This window comes from Triticum dicoccoides, chromosome 4A (assembly GCF_002162155.2).
Source record: "Triticum dicoccoides isolate Atlit2015 ecotype Zavitan chromosome 4A, WEW_v2.0, whole genome shotgun sequence".
Classification (NCBI taxonomy): Eukaryota; Viridiplantae; Streptophyta; class Magnoliopsida; order Poales; family Poaceae; genus Triticum; species Triticum dicoccoides.
Genome location: NC_041386.1, coordinates 716,185,419 through 716,201,363, shown reverse-complemented (window position 1 = coordinate 716,201,363; position 15,945 = coordinate 716,185,419). Strand labels below are relative to the sequence as shown.

The following is a 15,945-nucleotide window of genomic DNA, read 5'->3' as shown; positions in this document are numbered from 1 at the left end:
AGGAGACATAGATATGGAATTTGGAGATGCACAAAAAGAATCCATCGACAAGGGTTCCGAAGCGACGTCACTAAAATGGGGCTTCATCGAATTTTTTACAACATAATGACGTGGAAGCGGTGATATCTCATAAAAAATCAAAAAAGGATGAAAATTAAATGTTACCGAGCAAGGTATTTTTTTCAATGTTGTTATCGATCTTTCCTTCGTCATATTGCCTAATTCACTCGATTTTGTATCATGCCAACAGACTATGTTTGTACACATTGTTAATTTTCCATTTTGTGATCACTTTACATTACAAATGAAGTGAACTTGAATTATAATGCACTTGTGACCATGTTACATTGTCTCTATATATGGTCTCTACTGTGAAATTTAGCATGCATTATCTTTACATAACTTTAGAAAAATATTTCAGAAGCCCGTGGCAACGCACGGGCATTCTACTAGTATAGTCAGTTCCCAGCTTCCCTCCATGCCATTGCCAACCACGGCAGACAGCATATGCTTCAAATATTCCCAACTGACCAACCCCCTCCTTCACGCCATAACAATGTGGCGCTCCCCATAAGGGCGCCATAACTCGAGAGCTCAGAGCTTGCATTTTTCCGAGCCAAGCCAAGAGTCCAGGTTGCGAGATGAAGTTCGGGAAGAGGCTCAAGAAGCAGGTGGAGGATAGCCTCCCGGGGTGGAGGGACAAGTTCCTGTCGTACAAGCGCCTCAAGGTGCTCGTCCGACTCGTCTCCGGCTCCTCGCCGCACCGTGCCGCTGCAGAGGCCGCCTTCGTGCGGCTCCTCAACGACGAGGTCGACAGGTTCAACGCCTTCTTTCTGGAGCAGGAGGAAGAGTTCGTCATCCGCCACAGGGTACGTACATATCATGCCTACTGTTGAATGTTGATGGAGAGAATATACTGAAGATGTAACTAAAACAATGTGCAGGAAGTAAGGGAGACGGTGAAGGCAGTGGCCGGCGAGGAGCCGTCGGAGGCGGAGCGTGTGGTGGAGACGAGGAAGGTGAGGAGAGAGATCGTGGATTTGCACGGTGAAATGGTGCTGCTCCTCAACTACAGCGCCGTCAACTACACAGGTCTGTTTCCCCCCTTCTGGCTTGATAATATGGAGTAGTACGGAGTAACATTTTTCGGCACGCTTTGACAAAATTTCTTGAAATTATTTGTTCTTGGTAGTATCTGAAGAAATTCAGAGCTTTACAGTAACAGAAAACAGAGTACGCAACAAGCTCTGCTTTAATTTTGTATTACAAAAAGCAAGTATCGTGAATTGTACGTTTTGACCTGCAGAGATTAGTCTCCATTCAGCTTTTCTCCACACGACCAACTGGTCTTATGACTTGGCCAAGATCATTGAACATCTAGTGCTACACGTACGCTGCAGGGCTGGCCAAGATACTGAAGAAGTACGACAAGCGTACGGGACGGCTGCTCCGGCTGCCCTTCATCGAGGAGGTGCTCAAGCAGCCCTTCTACACGACGGAGCTCATGTCGAGGCTCGTCCGCGAGTGCGAGGAGACCATGGAGGTCGTGTTCGCCGCCGACAACAGTGGTGAACTGTGCACGAGAAAGCGCTGCACCGACACTAAGATGACTCCCATGGCAACGGAGCAGGGCATTTTAAGGAACACCGTCGCGGCGCTGGTGGCCATGAGGGAGCTCCGCAGTGGGAGCTCGACATACGGACACTTCTCGCTGCCACCATTGGAAACGGAGACCACCTTGACGGAGCATGTGTCCATCCAGGTTGCCGATCTCGTTCAATCTCAGGCACGTGGTGTTGTTCCGGTGGTTTGACAGTACGTAACATTAATTGTAGCTATACATATGTTTCTATGGCTGCTTACCGGCGTCAGATTATATGATACGAGTAATTTATATTGCGGATCGTTTTATGGGTATGGCTAGATCTTAGTCGAGTAATTTATATTGCGGATCTTTTTATGGATATGGCTAGGTCTCAATTTTGCACGGATCTCAAATTCTCAATATAAGATCTCATGAGTACATCGTCGAGACTTAATCAAGTTTCATTCCACTATGATTTAGCAAGTCTGCCATTTGATCCATTTAGAAAAGACACTCAAAGGCATCTTATACTATGTGATAATTGTTAAGGAAAACAGTAGCATGTACTGTACCGAGGAAAGACAACTAGATGCAAAAGGACCAACAAAACAAATATAATTTCATCAAAAACTCTATTGTCCGTCTTTTCCCTTCGATTGTACACTCCTCGTCGAAGCTTCAAAATTGCACTGAATGGACGGTAATGAAAATAAGCACCTGCAAATGCCAGATTATATATATGTTTTGATGGCCACTCACTAGCGCCATATTATTTGTTACAAGTAATGCATATTGCAGACTTTTTATTTACTAACAAACATGCCCGTGTATTCCAACGAAAAAATAATTTATACGCCACTACCTAATAAGCATGCCTCAAAGTCCCCTACCCACAGTCCGCGTCCTCTATTTCATCAGCATTCGATCCGCCTCCTTTCTGCCCTTGCCGAAGATGGCAACAATATCCACCTGATGATCACAAGTGTCTAGACGTGATCAATTCAAGGTGACTTGAACCGCGGCAGCGCAAGGGGATATTTCAAACTAATCTCTCGATGTGGCAACCCTCACTAACCAAGGACAATTTGACAAAGCGTAATTGAACAGGGCCTACTAGGTATAGTTTCTGTGATCGGGGTGAAACAATTAAACATCTTTTTTTTGATTGCCCACTAGCTAGAATTTTATGGAGGACTATCCATATTGCTTTCAATATTCCTCCACCGAATTCGGTCAACATGCTATTTGGAACATGGCTAAACAGGGTAGAGCCCGGGTTAGCAAGACATATTCGTGTGGGGGTGTGCGCCTTAGTGTGGGCGCTTTGGAATTGCAGAAATGATCTGGTCTTTAACAGAACAACAAATATTCATTTTTTGCAGGTTATCTTCAGAGCTACGGCGCTGATCCGTTCCTGGTCTCTACTCACTCCGACGGAGGCCAGGAAGCGTTTGGTTACTGGATCTACCCGATGGGAGACGGTAGCTCGGGATATCTTCAACCGGTTTGGATGGCGATCATGTAATAGGATAGACAATTAGTTTACCTGTCTATTTTCAAGCCAACCGGTTGTGGTTTATCTATTTTGGCCAGTTTGTGTATCTAGCCTTTTGGTTCTGTGTGAGCCTTTATCTATTTTTTCTGTTATTGCGGAGACTTTGAGACATTGTTGAACCTCTTTATTAATAAGATGGCCGTATGCATCATGCTGATGCAGAGGCCGGGGATCACCCCTTTTCGAAAAAAAAACCCTCACTAGCCAGTCCTGCTCGTGTCTACGCATGCCACCTTCCCAACACGCATGCTCGCAACTAATATGTATTCCCAACCCGCATGCTCGCAACTAATATTTCCTTAGAGGGAGTACTAAAAAGACATATTCGATGGCTATTAATAGTGAATGTTCGCTAAGGAAATAGCATCTGACAATTTACTGTCCGGTAAGAGCATCTACGGCTGGGCGCTCCAAACCCTCCTCAAATGCCCGGGCGATCCGCCTAGTCATTGACCGGTCACGATTTTCGATCCAGACGGACGCCTCAAACAGGCCTCAAACGCCCGGACTGACCAGCACCCCTCATATCCAGCCCAAATATGGGGGCACCCAGGCACGCCCGTCAGATCCGGCCCACACTTGCCCACCCGACCGCACATATATTCCTCCCTATCCGCTCGTCGGATCAAACTCTAGTCACTTCACTCCACTGCCCTCCGTCACCCAAGCTCGTCTTCGGCGCCTTCTGGCTGTCTTCGGCATGGCAGGTGATACATCTCCGTGGTATCTACTTTTCTAAACACTTTTGCCCTTGTTTTGGACTCTAACTTGCATGATTTGAATGGAACTAACCCGGACTGACGCTGTTTTCAGCAAAACTGTCATAGTGTTATTTTTGTGCAGAAATAAATGTTCTCGGAATGACCTGAAAATCCACGGAGCAATTTTTCAGAATTAATAAAAAATACCGGCGAAAGAATTAGCACCAGGGAGCCCACACCCTATCCATGAGGGTGGGAGGTGCCCCCCTAGGGCGCGCCCCCTGCCTCGTGGCCCCCCTGGACCCCCACCGACCTCAACTCCAACTCCATATATTCACTTTCGCGGATAAAAAAAATCAGAGAGGAAGTTTCATCGCGTTTTACGATATGGAGCCGCCGCCAAGCCCTAATCTCTCTTGATAGGGCTGATCTGGAGTCCGTTCGGGGCTCCAGAAAGGGGGATTCATAGCCGTCGTCATCATCAACCATCCTCCATCACCAATTTCATGATGCTCACCGCCGTGCGTGAGTAATTCCATTGTAGGCTTGCTGGATGGTGATGGGTTGGATAAGATTTACCATGTAATCAAGTTAGTTTTGTTAGGGTTTGATCCCTAGTATCCACTATATTCTGAGATTGATGTTGCTATGACTTTGCTACGCATAATGCTTGTTACTAGGGTCCGAGTGCCATGATTTCAGATCTGTACCAATTATGTTTTCATGAATATATGTGAGTTCTTGATCCTATCTTGCAAGTCTATAGTCACCTATTATGTGTTATGATCCGACAAACCGAAGTGACAATAATCGGGATACTTCTCGGTGATGACCGTAGTTTGAGGAGTTCATCTATTCACTAAGTGCTAATGCTTTGGTCCGGTACTCTATTAAAAGGAGGCCTTAATCACTAGTGCAGAACCGGGCATTAGCACCGGTTCGTAAGGCCCTGTAGTGTCGGTTACATTACCGGCACTAAATTGTGGTCACTAAAGGCCCCCCCCCCCTTTAGACCGGTTCAACACGAACCGGTGCTAAAGGGCAACCACGTGGCACGAGCCAGCTCCGGGGGCCTGGAGCCCTTTAGTACCGGTTGGTAAGACCAACCGGTACTATAAGGTTTGGGGGGTTTTAATTTTATGATTTCTTTTTATTTAATTTTGTGTTTCCATTTTAATTCTTTTTCGTTTGCTGGTATTTCACGATACTACACATTGTACACGTTATGCATATATATATATATATAATTTCTAGTAGAACCAATCATGCATATATATATCATCAATGTCTCACAAACCACTATATTAATTAATTCACACATACACACATGTATAACTATATACAATTTCTCCTACATATGAATGTTGCCTTCGGAGCCAGTGGCATTAGCCTAATTGGTGCCTTCGGAGCACGATGACAACTGGAAGTGGTGTTCATGGGGGCGGTAGCGGGTAATAGAATTCTGCCTTCGGATTTATGACCTGGTCGAGCAAAAAATCCCACTATTTCCTCTTGAAGTGCTTCTACGCGCTCCGTTTCTATGAGCTTCTCCCGCACATCTTTGAACTGTTAAGAAGGAGATCAATATGCATGTGTATTAGTTGTGTGAGCTAGATATCGATAATGGTGTAAAAATTGTGAATAGTGTTCTGACAAGCGTACCCATTCCTGTCTTTGAGATCTGCTCCTTTCGGACGCCATCATGCGAATGTTCAAGCAAACGCAGAATGCACACAGATCAGTCCCCTGCGTCTGCTTCAGGGCCTTTACGGGAATGGAATTTGATTAGATAAAAATTAATCAAGCATGGTAATTAAAGAGATGGCAGCTAGCTAGCTAGCTAGTACTACTTAATTGGTTACCTTGGGTCGAAACCATCGAAGCTTTTGTTTCCATTCGCCGGGCGTGACGGCGATGAACCTTGCCCAAGCCCTGCCCGCCGACAAAGAAAATGAATAAAGGGGTTATTAAATAGTTCATATCATGAAATGACGAACTAAATAGGCCGAGATATATAGTTAATAATGATTGAAATTACCTGTTGACTATCCCATACAAGATGTTATAGTCAGTTTTTTCTGAGATTAGGGAGTCCAGTACTTCAACTGTTCCGGCGTCAACTTTAATGATACACAAGACCCAGTGAAATCTGCATGCACACACGTTTGCATGTCTTAATTAAGCGGCATATGTAAGCAAAAACATGTAGCTAGCTAGTAGGCAAAAACAGAGAATTTGTAGTACAAGACATTATGACTCACTGGAAGTTGTAAGGAAGTAGTATATCTTCATTGTATTTGAGGCGCTTCAAGAACTCTAGCATGTTGTCCTCTACGTTCTTTTTCTGACGTTCATTTATCTTCCATGTGTATTCATTAATGGTGTTTGGGTCAATGAACTCAATGCCAAAGCGTCCACCTTTTCTCATTTCATATATCTTCATCCTGCATAATACCACAGAAAAGAATATAGTGAGGATAATTACAGGTAATGATTGATCAAAAGGATCACTACAGCTAGCTTGAGACTTAAATTATAGAAAGAAATCACTTACAGACAATAGCAACTGACGATAGATTTGTCGAGTGCGTCTTGATTGTATAACTGAAACAGTTCTAAATACTCAACGGACACAGCTTTCTCATGGAAGTAATGGTCCTGCTTGACATTCACCATGAGGGACAATCGATCTGAAATCTTGGTAATGTTCATGTACCATTGATGCAGTTCATACATTCTCGTTGGGAGGTTCTTGACCTTGTCTGGCGCGACCAAAGGTTGGCCCCGGACATATTTCCGTTTTATTTCATCCTCTCTAAGCAAAGGCATGGGCTCGATCTCGAGGAGTTGTCCAACAGTGATGTTGAGAACTTCAGCCTGCATTATATGCTCCTCCGTTATTACCACATTGCCCACCTCGGGAACATGCACTGTTTGCCCACAATAATATTGGGCGCGCGTACTGTCACCTGTTGTTGGCACAAAAGCGAGGGGATCGATTGCGCCGCCTGTTCTCCCAGCTGGGGAATGGTTTTCCCGCATTTTTTGGCAGCTGCTTCTTGTTTGCTCGATCCCGATGTAGACGTGTTCGCCTCCCTTTGTAGACGTGCTCGATTTAACTTCCTGATGTGGCGCTCATAGTCTGTGTCAACAGGCTTGGGAGCTGGTGGTTGAGCCATACGAATGAAGTGGTCAATCGTTTCCTCAGGCACTTTCTCCCTTGGCGGCGGTGGCGGTTTCGGTGCAAAATGGGCTTCCACCCGGCCTTCGATATGACTGTGATTTCCTCCTCGGACTTGTCATAAGACCTCTGCGGAAGAGGCTTGAGGCTTGGACCATATTTATATCGTTTGCCTCCGCCTGTACTTCCTGTACTACCTCGACTCGTACCGCTACGCACCATAGCTGCGGGGTGTCTCTTCTGCGATTGATGAGGCGCCGGAGACGGCTGACGGGGCTGAGTTGGACGAGGAGGAGTGGCCTGAGGTTGTGCGGGACTTGGAGGAGGAGTGGACGTCTGACGCTGTGGCGGACTTGGAGGAGGAGGATTGTCCTGACACTTTGCCGGACTTGGAGGAGGAGGAGTGGCCTGACACTTTGCCGGACTTGGTGGACTTGCAGGAGCGGGAGTCTGCTGACTCGGTGGCAGACTTCGACGAGGACTCGGCTGACGCGGTGTCGGTGGCCTTCGAAAGATGATGCAATCCTTTTTCCATAGGATGATACGATGTTTGGCCTCTCCGAGAAAGCGCTCGCCGTCACCTCCAGCAATGTCAATCTGTAGCCCCGAATATGGTGGGTCCACCACCTCATCAACCAAGACGCGAGCATAGCCCGCTGGAATCGGGTTGCAATGGAAGGTTGCCTCGGGGGGATTTGTGAAAGCAAAGCCGTCCGCCACCTTCATGGACATGTTCTTCATTTTGACGTGTAGCTCGCAGTTAGTGTTCTCCGTGATGTCATCCACGGGGTATCTACCAAGCATTGCGTCATCCGAGACGGAACCCACGCTGCTTCTCGGCATGGATGGGCCGGTGCTATCCAATGCTGGATCATCCGCTAGCTGCTGCAGCTGCTGAGACCCCCTTTGATGGTTAAGTGAGTCGATCTGCTCCTGCTGCCGCTGGAATTTGACTGCCAATTCCGCTTGACTTGCTTCTAGGCCTTGAAGGCGTTCATAGTCCCGCTTCCTCTGCTCCTCCTCCATCTTCCTCTTCTTCTCCTCCGCAATCTTCTTTTTCACACGGGTTCTGTAGTCAGTGTTCCATTCTGAAAACCCCTCATACCACGGAATAGCGCCCTTGCCTCGTGTTCTTCCCGGGTGTTCAGGATTTCCCAGGGCACGCGTAAGCTCGTCGTTCTCTCTGTTGGGCTGGAACACCCCCGATCGTGCCTCTTCTATTGCAACAAGTATCGCATCGTCGGCTCCCTTCAGACTTGCCCTCGTCGAAACATTGCCTGTTTCCGGGTCCAACTCCCCCCATGCGCATAGAACCAAGTCCTGACCCTGGGGGGCCAGCTCTTAGTAGCCGGAGTGACACCTGCATCCTCCATCTCTTTCTCAGACTTATCCAACTTAGGCATTGCCACCGCATAGCCACCTGGCCCCAGCTTATGGAACTTATCCTTTTTTTCGGCATTCTTCTTGTTTATTCTCGACCATTCCTTAGCTAATTCCGAATCCTTGAATTTCACGAAATCGTCCCAATGATCACGTTGGTTCTCTAGTGTTCCCTTGAATACTGGAGTCTTCCTTCCTCCCTTGACGTACTTCTTCCATTCACGATTCTTGTAGTTCTTGAATGCAATCGCCATCATCCTAAGAGCAGCCTCCTTGACTTTCTGCACATCTGCTTCTGTGAAATGATCTGGTAGGGTGAAATGTTCCATGAGAGTATCCCAAAGCAGATCTTTTTGATTCTTGTCGACAAAAGTAACATCTGGACGTGGCTTTGCTGGCTCTCGCCATTCTTGAAGTTTGATCGGGAGTTGGTCCTTCACAAGAACTCCGCACTGATGAACGAACTTGTCCGCAATCTTCTTAGGCGCTAATGGTTTGCCAGTAGGGCAGCATGCCTCGATATTGTACTTTACGCCCGGCTTCAACTTTTTGTTCGGGCCTCGTTTCGTCATTTTGCCTGAAAATTTGCTCGATCCGGATGGCTGAAAGAACAAAGATCGATTCGTTAATATATCTTCAAGTCATTTAAAACATGTGATGATCACCAGATGCCTGCTTATATAAATATATATACCTCGCCGGTCTTTGTTGTTTCAGGATCAACATGTTCTTCGTCATCGTCATAATCGCAGTTCATGACTTCATCAATTTCGTCGTCGCGATCGAATATCATATCACCCTCTCCGGTGTTGTTTAGAAATTCGGAGCCGTCATAATCTTCTTCATTCTGATTATCATCTGGCCCGCGTATCATATCGAACATGGTCTGTTCTTCCTCTCTGTCGGTATTGTCTGCCATAGCTTTTGTTTAACTAATCCAAAAGAAATATAAAACAATTTAGTATTCAAATTACATCGTCTCGAATAATAGATATAATCTCGAATACATCGTCTAGAATAATAGATATAATCTCGAATACATCGTCTCGAATAATATATAATATTGAATAGTACATCACTGGCTATTAGCTAATAAAGATCGAATACTATAGAAGAATCTAGGACACTCGCGGTTCCTCCGGCGCGGGCGGTGGACACCCAAAGAGAAGGAACCCTCACAGGATCATAGCTGAAGTGAGATCCCTGAAGATACTGCCACGTATTGGAGAACCTGCCGCCCTCTAACGCAACCATGTAGCGATGGACGTGCTCGTCCTCCTCCCTAACACGGCGACGTACCACCTCCGGCGGGGCCGGGTCCCTCCGCACCGAAACTGGCCCACGCGAACGCCACCAAACGAGATCAGGGTCGATGACGGAACCCGGGGCCGGGTTCCTCATCAAGCGGCGCGCCCCTCCAGGCAGCACCTCCCAGTGCCAGCCCGGCGGAGCCCAGTCCCGGACACGGGTCGGCTGGACGTCGTCGCGGATGGGTCGACGGCGAGGATGCGGGCCGGGCATCGTCGAGAACAAATACTAGCTATATGCCCGCAAAAAGAAACATTTTTTTAATGATTGGATTTTGATAACTAAAATTTCTAACATTTCTATATAACATTAATTATGCTAATCTAAATAATCTAAATAACACTAAAATTTCTAACATTTCTAACATTTCTATATAACACTAATTTCTAATATTTCTATATAACACTAATTTCTAACTGATTAAACACTAATTATATCCATCTAACATGCATTCATACATATATAATAGTGAAAAAATAATAATCTAAATAATCTAAACTAATTAAACATACAAAATACGTGTGTGTGTACTAATTAAACACTAATTATCTAAACTAATTAAACATACAAAATAATAATCTAAACTAATTAAAGACTAATTATCTAAACTAATTATCTAAACTAATTAAACATGCTTGTGTGTGTACGGGCTCGGGGAGGGCTCACAGCGGGCGACGGCGACGGCGAGGCGACGGCGAGGCGAGGCGATGGCAAGGCGACGGCGAGGCGACGGCCGGGGCGGCGACGGCGGGGACGGCGACGGCGCGACGGGGACGGGGACGGCGCGACGGGGACGGGCCCGGCGCGGCGACGGAGACGAGGGCGGCGACGGGGACGGGGGCGGCGACGGAGACGAGCGGCGACGGAGACGATCGAGGGCGGCGGCGACGGCGATGGAGACGACGGAACAGAGGAAAACAGAGGGAAACTGAAATTTTCGTAGCAGTTGTATATAAAGGCACCTTTGGTACCGGTTGGAGCCACCAACTGGTACTAAAGGTCTGTTTTGGTCAGCCCAAGCGGCGGGAAGCGACCCCCTTTAGTACCGGGTGGTGGCACAAACCGGTACTAAAGGCCCCCCTTTAGTACCGGTTTGTGCCACGACCCGGTACTAAAGGGTGTGCACTGGCGCAGGTGCGATGCGGCAAGTTTAGTCCCACCTCGCTAGTCGAGGGGCTACCGCAATGGTTTATAAGCCCCAGTGCGGTACCTCTCTCGAGCTCCTCTCCTAACCAGGCCTACTGGCCTACCTGTCCTCTTCGCCTAGTGGGCCTACTGGGCCTTCGCGGGCCTGCATCCTGGCCCAACGCAGGTTGTGTCGCTAGTCGTATGCAGGCCGCTTGGGCCCAGTAGGCGGGCTTTTTCTTTCTTTATTTTTTTTTGCTTTATTTTTTTGTTTTATTTATTTTTGAGTTGTTTTTTGCTGTATTTACAGTTTCTTTGTGAATATTTTTGCTTTAGGTACAAAAAATTACAAACTTTCTGTTAGTGCCGGTAGATTTCAAATTTGAATAGTTTAAATTTTGAATTATTTGAAATTTGTGTGTATCTCTAGTTTGTGAATAACTTAACTTTGAAAAAAGTTTTTTCAGTGATTCTTTTTTCTTATGTTTAATATTAGTGTGTTTTATCATTATATTAAGTTTAGTAATGCTTAGGTTATTTAAAAAATGAAATGCCTTTGTAACAGTTCAGTTTTCGTCGGAAACCCTGATACTTCGAAAGATATTGTCCATTTTGTACACGAAGTGCATCCAGTTTTTGCCGTAACTCTCTCTACTTTCTTGCACATGCTATTTGTATGAAATTATGATATCATGCCAACTTTCAACCTTTTCTGAGTTCATTTGAATTGCTTTTCAATTTCAGGGTCATTTAGCTGGAAAAAAATCAGTAAATGCATGAAAAGAATTTGTTTGCACATAAAATTTCTTCGCGTTTCAAATGCCAAAACACATAACTACCCTAACTATTACAGACATTCCCTCCTGGGTGTGAAACATAGAAGAAAGTGATGATAGTGAAGCCGATCACATCCCAGATCTTTGGGTGTGAAACTTTTTCTTCGCGTGTGTCCCTTTGCGCCGTAACCATCGAAAATCTTCATCATTTAACGGGATACTCGGGTCAATATTCACTGTGAATGGAGCAATTTCATCAAACTTTTCATAATCTTCTGACTTGTCTGTCTTGTCATCCACTCCCACGATGTTTCTCTTCCCAGAAAGAACTATGTGCCACTTTGGCTCATCGTACGATGCATTCGCTTCCTTATCTTTCTTTTTCTTGGCTTGGTAGACATGTCCTTCACATAGAAAACCTGTGCCACATCATTGGCTAGGACGAATGGTTCGTCTGCATACGCAAGATTGTTGAGATCCACTATTGTCATTCCGTACTGCGGGTCTTCCGTTACCCCGCCTCGTGTCATATTGACCCATTTGCACCGAAACAAAGGGACCTTTAAACCATGTCGATAGTCAAGTTCCCATATGTCCTGTATATAACCATAATATGTTTCCTTTCCCGTCTTGGTTTCTGCATCAAAGCGGACACCACTGTTTTGGTTGGTGCTCTTTTTATCTTGGGCGATCGTGTAAAATGTATTACCATTTATCTCGTACCCTTTGAAAGTCATTATATTCAAAGATGGTAATTGGGACAGCAAGTACAGGTCATCTTCAATAGAGGTGTCATGCATGGTACGTGTCTGCAACCAGTTGGCGAAACTCCTGGTTTGTTCATGTGTAATCCAGTCATCAGACCGCTCCGGGTGTTTGGAGCGTAGCAAATTCTTGTGTTCATCCATATACGGAGCCACCAAGGTGGAATTCTGTAGAACTGTGTAGTGTGCTTCAGTGAGAGAATGTCCGTCCATACATATTATTTGTTCCCCTCCTAGCGTGCCTTTTCTATCCAGTCTGCCCTTATGCCGCGATTCAGGAACACCAATCGGCTTAAGGTCAGGAATAAAGTCAATACAAAACTCAATGACCTCCTCATTTTGATGGCCCTTGGAGATGCTTCCTTCTGGCCTAGCACGGTTATGAACATATTTCTCTAAGACTCCCATAAACCTCTCAAAGGGGAACATATTGTGTAGAAATACAGGACCCAAAACGTTAATCTCTTCGCATAGGTGAACTAGGACGTGCGTCATGATGTTGAAGAAGGATGGTGGGAACACCAACTCGAAACTGACAAGACATTGCACCAAATCATTCGGTAACCTTGGTATGATTTCTGGATCGATTACCTTCTCAGAGATTGCATTGAGAAATGCACATAGCTTCACAATGGCTAATCGAACGTTTTCCGGTAGAAGCCCCCTCAATGCAACCGGAAGCAGTTGCGTCATAATCACGTGGCAGTCATGAGACTTTAGGTTCTGGAACTTTTTCTCTGCCATGTTTATTATTCCCTTTATATTCGACGAGAAGCCAGACGGTACCTTAATACTGAGCAGGCATTCAAAGAAGATTTCCTTCTCTTCTTTGGTAAGAGTGTAGCTTGCATGACCCTGATGTATGTCGTCTTCTCCGTGCATACGTTGCTGGTCCTCCCGTGCCTCAGGTGTATCTTTTGTCTTCCCATACACGCCCAAGAAGCCAAGCAGGGTCACGCAAAGATTCTTCGTCACGTGCATCACGTCGATTGCGGAGCGGACCTCTAGGTCTTTCCAATATGACAGGTCCCAAAATATAGATTTCTTCTTCCACATGGGTGCGCGTCCGTCCGCGTCCTTCGGAACAGGTTGTCCGCCAGGACCCTTTCCAAATATCACCTTCAAATCCTTGACCATAACATGTACATCAGCACCAGTACGGTGGTGAGGCTTCGTCCGGTGATCCGCCTCACCTTTGAAATGCTTGCCTTTCTTTCTTACGGGATGCCTGCTCGGAAGAAATCGACAATGTCCCAGGTACACATTCTTCTTACAACTATTCAAATATATACTGTCGGTATCATCCAAACAGTGCGTGCATCCGCGGTATCCCTTGTTTGTCTGTCCTGAAAGGTTACTGAGAGCAGGCCAATCATTGATGGTCACGAACAGCAACGCCTTTAGGCCAAATTCTTCCCCCATGTGCTCATCCCACGCACGTACACCTGTTCCATTCCACAGTTGTAAGAGTTCTTCAACTAATGGCCTTAGGTACACATCAATGTCGTTGCCCGGTTGCTTAGGGCCTTGGATGAGCACTGGCATCATAATGAACTTCCGCTTCATGCACAACCAAGGAGGAAGGTTATACAAACATAGAGTCACAGGCCAGGTGCTATGGTTGCTGCTCTGCTCCCCAAAAGGATTAATGCCATCTGCGCTTAGACCAAACCATACGCTCCTTGCGTCATCTGCAAATTCCTTCCCGTACTTTCTTTCGATTTTTCTCCACTGCGACCCGTCAGCGGGTACTCTCAACTTTCTGTCTTTCTTACGGTCTTCTCTGTGCCATCGCATCACCTTGGCATGCTCTTTGTTTTGGAACAAACATTTCAACCGTGGTATTATAGGAGAATACCACATCACCTTGGTAGGAATCTTCTTCCTGGGGCGCTCGCCCTCGACATCACCAGGCTCATCGCGGCTGATCTTATAGCGCAATGCACCACATACCGGGCAAGCGTTCAAATCCTCGTACTCACCGCGGTAGAGGATGCAATCATTAGGGCATGCATGTATCTTCTGCACCTCTAACCCTAGAGGGCAGACAGCCTTCTTTGCTTCGTGCGCACTCTCGGGCAATTCGTTGTCCTTTGGAAGCATATCCTTTATCATTACCAGCAAATTTCCAAATCCCTTGTCAGATACACCATTCTCTGCCTTCCATTGTAGCAATTCTAGTGTGGTGCCCAGCTTTTTCTTGTCACCTACGCAATTCGGGTACAACAATTTTTTGCGATCCTCTAACATGCGCTGCAACTTCTTCTTCTCCAAATCACTTGCGCAGTTTCTCTTTGCATCGGCAATGGCCCGACCTAGATCATCAACGGGCTCATCTGATGCCTCTTCTTCAGCTTCTTCCCGCATTGCCGGCTCAGCTTCTTCCCACATTACCGGCTCAGCTTCTTCCCCCATTGTTGTATCATCGTATTCAGGGAACCCATGGCCAGGATAGCTGTCGTCGTCCTCTTCTTCTTCATTGTCTTCCATCATAACCCCTCTTTCTCCGTGCTTGGTCCAAACATTATAGTGGGGCATGAAACCGAACTCAAACAGGTGGACGTGAATGGTTCTTGGCGTAGAGTAATTGCGACCATTGTTACAGCCAGCACATGGACAAGGCATAAAACCATCCGCTTGCTTGTTTGCCTCAGCCGCAAGCAGAAAAGTATGCACGCCCTCAACGAACTGGGGAGAGCATCGGTCATCGTACATCCATTGCCGGCTCATCTTCATTACACAACACCGAATAGACCAAATTAATACAAGTTCATACATAAAGTTCATACAACACTTAAATGCAACAAACAAATAACTCTCTAGCTAAAGCATTTAAATGCAACAACAAATGTGATCAAGATCGCAACTAAGGTAACAATTGATCCAACAGCATAATGATACCAAGCCTCACTATCGATGGCATATTTTCTAATCTTTCTAATCTTCAAGCGCATTGTCTCCATCTTGATCTTGTGATCATCGACGACATCGGCAACATGCAACTCCAATTCCATCTTCTCCCCCTCAATTATTTTCAATTTTTCTTTCAAGTACTCATTTTCTCTTTCAACTAAATTTAACCTCTCGACAATAGGGTCGGTTGGAATTTCCGGTTCACATACCTCCTAGATAAAAATATCTATGTCAACTTGATGGGCATAATTTATCATAAAGACGAAATGTAACTAATAGTTTTAAAAGAGAATATACCACATCCAAATCATAACAAGGACGAGGGCCGACGGGGACGGGTATCAAAACCATGGCACTATGTATAACAAACAACGTACGGGTAAGATAATTATTACATGATTAACTATATATCCAAATCACACAAACATTAATTTTTTATATAAAATTTCATGAACAAGAGGCTCACCACAAGGTGGTGCCGGCGACGGGACGGTGCGGGCGATCAACGGTGGTTACTACGGAGATTTAGAAGGCACTAAGTAAACCACACCTACATATGCAAACTAAGTGTTATTTTTGACCTCAAATTGCATATAAATCAAATACTAGCACATATATATATTTCCTCCCAAATTACTAAACTCACAAATTAATAAC

At 45.7% G+C, this 15,945-nt stretch overlaps 1 protein-coding gene across 1 annotated transcript; it reads left to right on the top strand.

Moving 5' to 3' along the window:
* Window positions 1-633: 633 nt before the first annotated feature.
* Window positions 634-1,881, top strand: LOC119289854 (SPX domain-containing protein 3-like). The gene is made up of 3 exons (XM_037569056.1): window positions 634-869; window positions 945-1,092; window positions 1,401-1,881. Exons 1-3 carry the CDS (start codon window positions 642-644, stop codon window positions 1,811-1,813), a joined length of 789 nt encoding a protein of 262 aa, XP_037424953.1. The 5' UTR covers window positions 634-641; the 3' UTR covers window positions 1,814-1,881.
* Window positions 1,882-15,945: the final 14,064 nt, after the last annotated feature.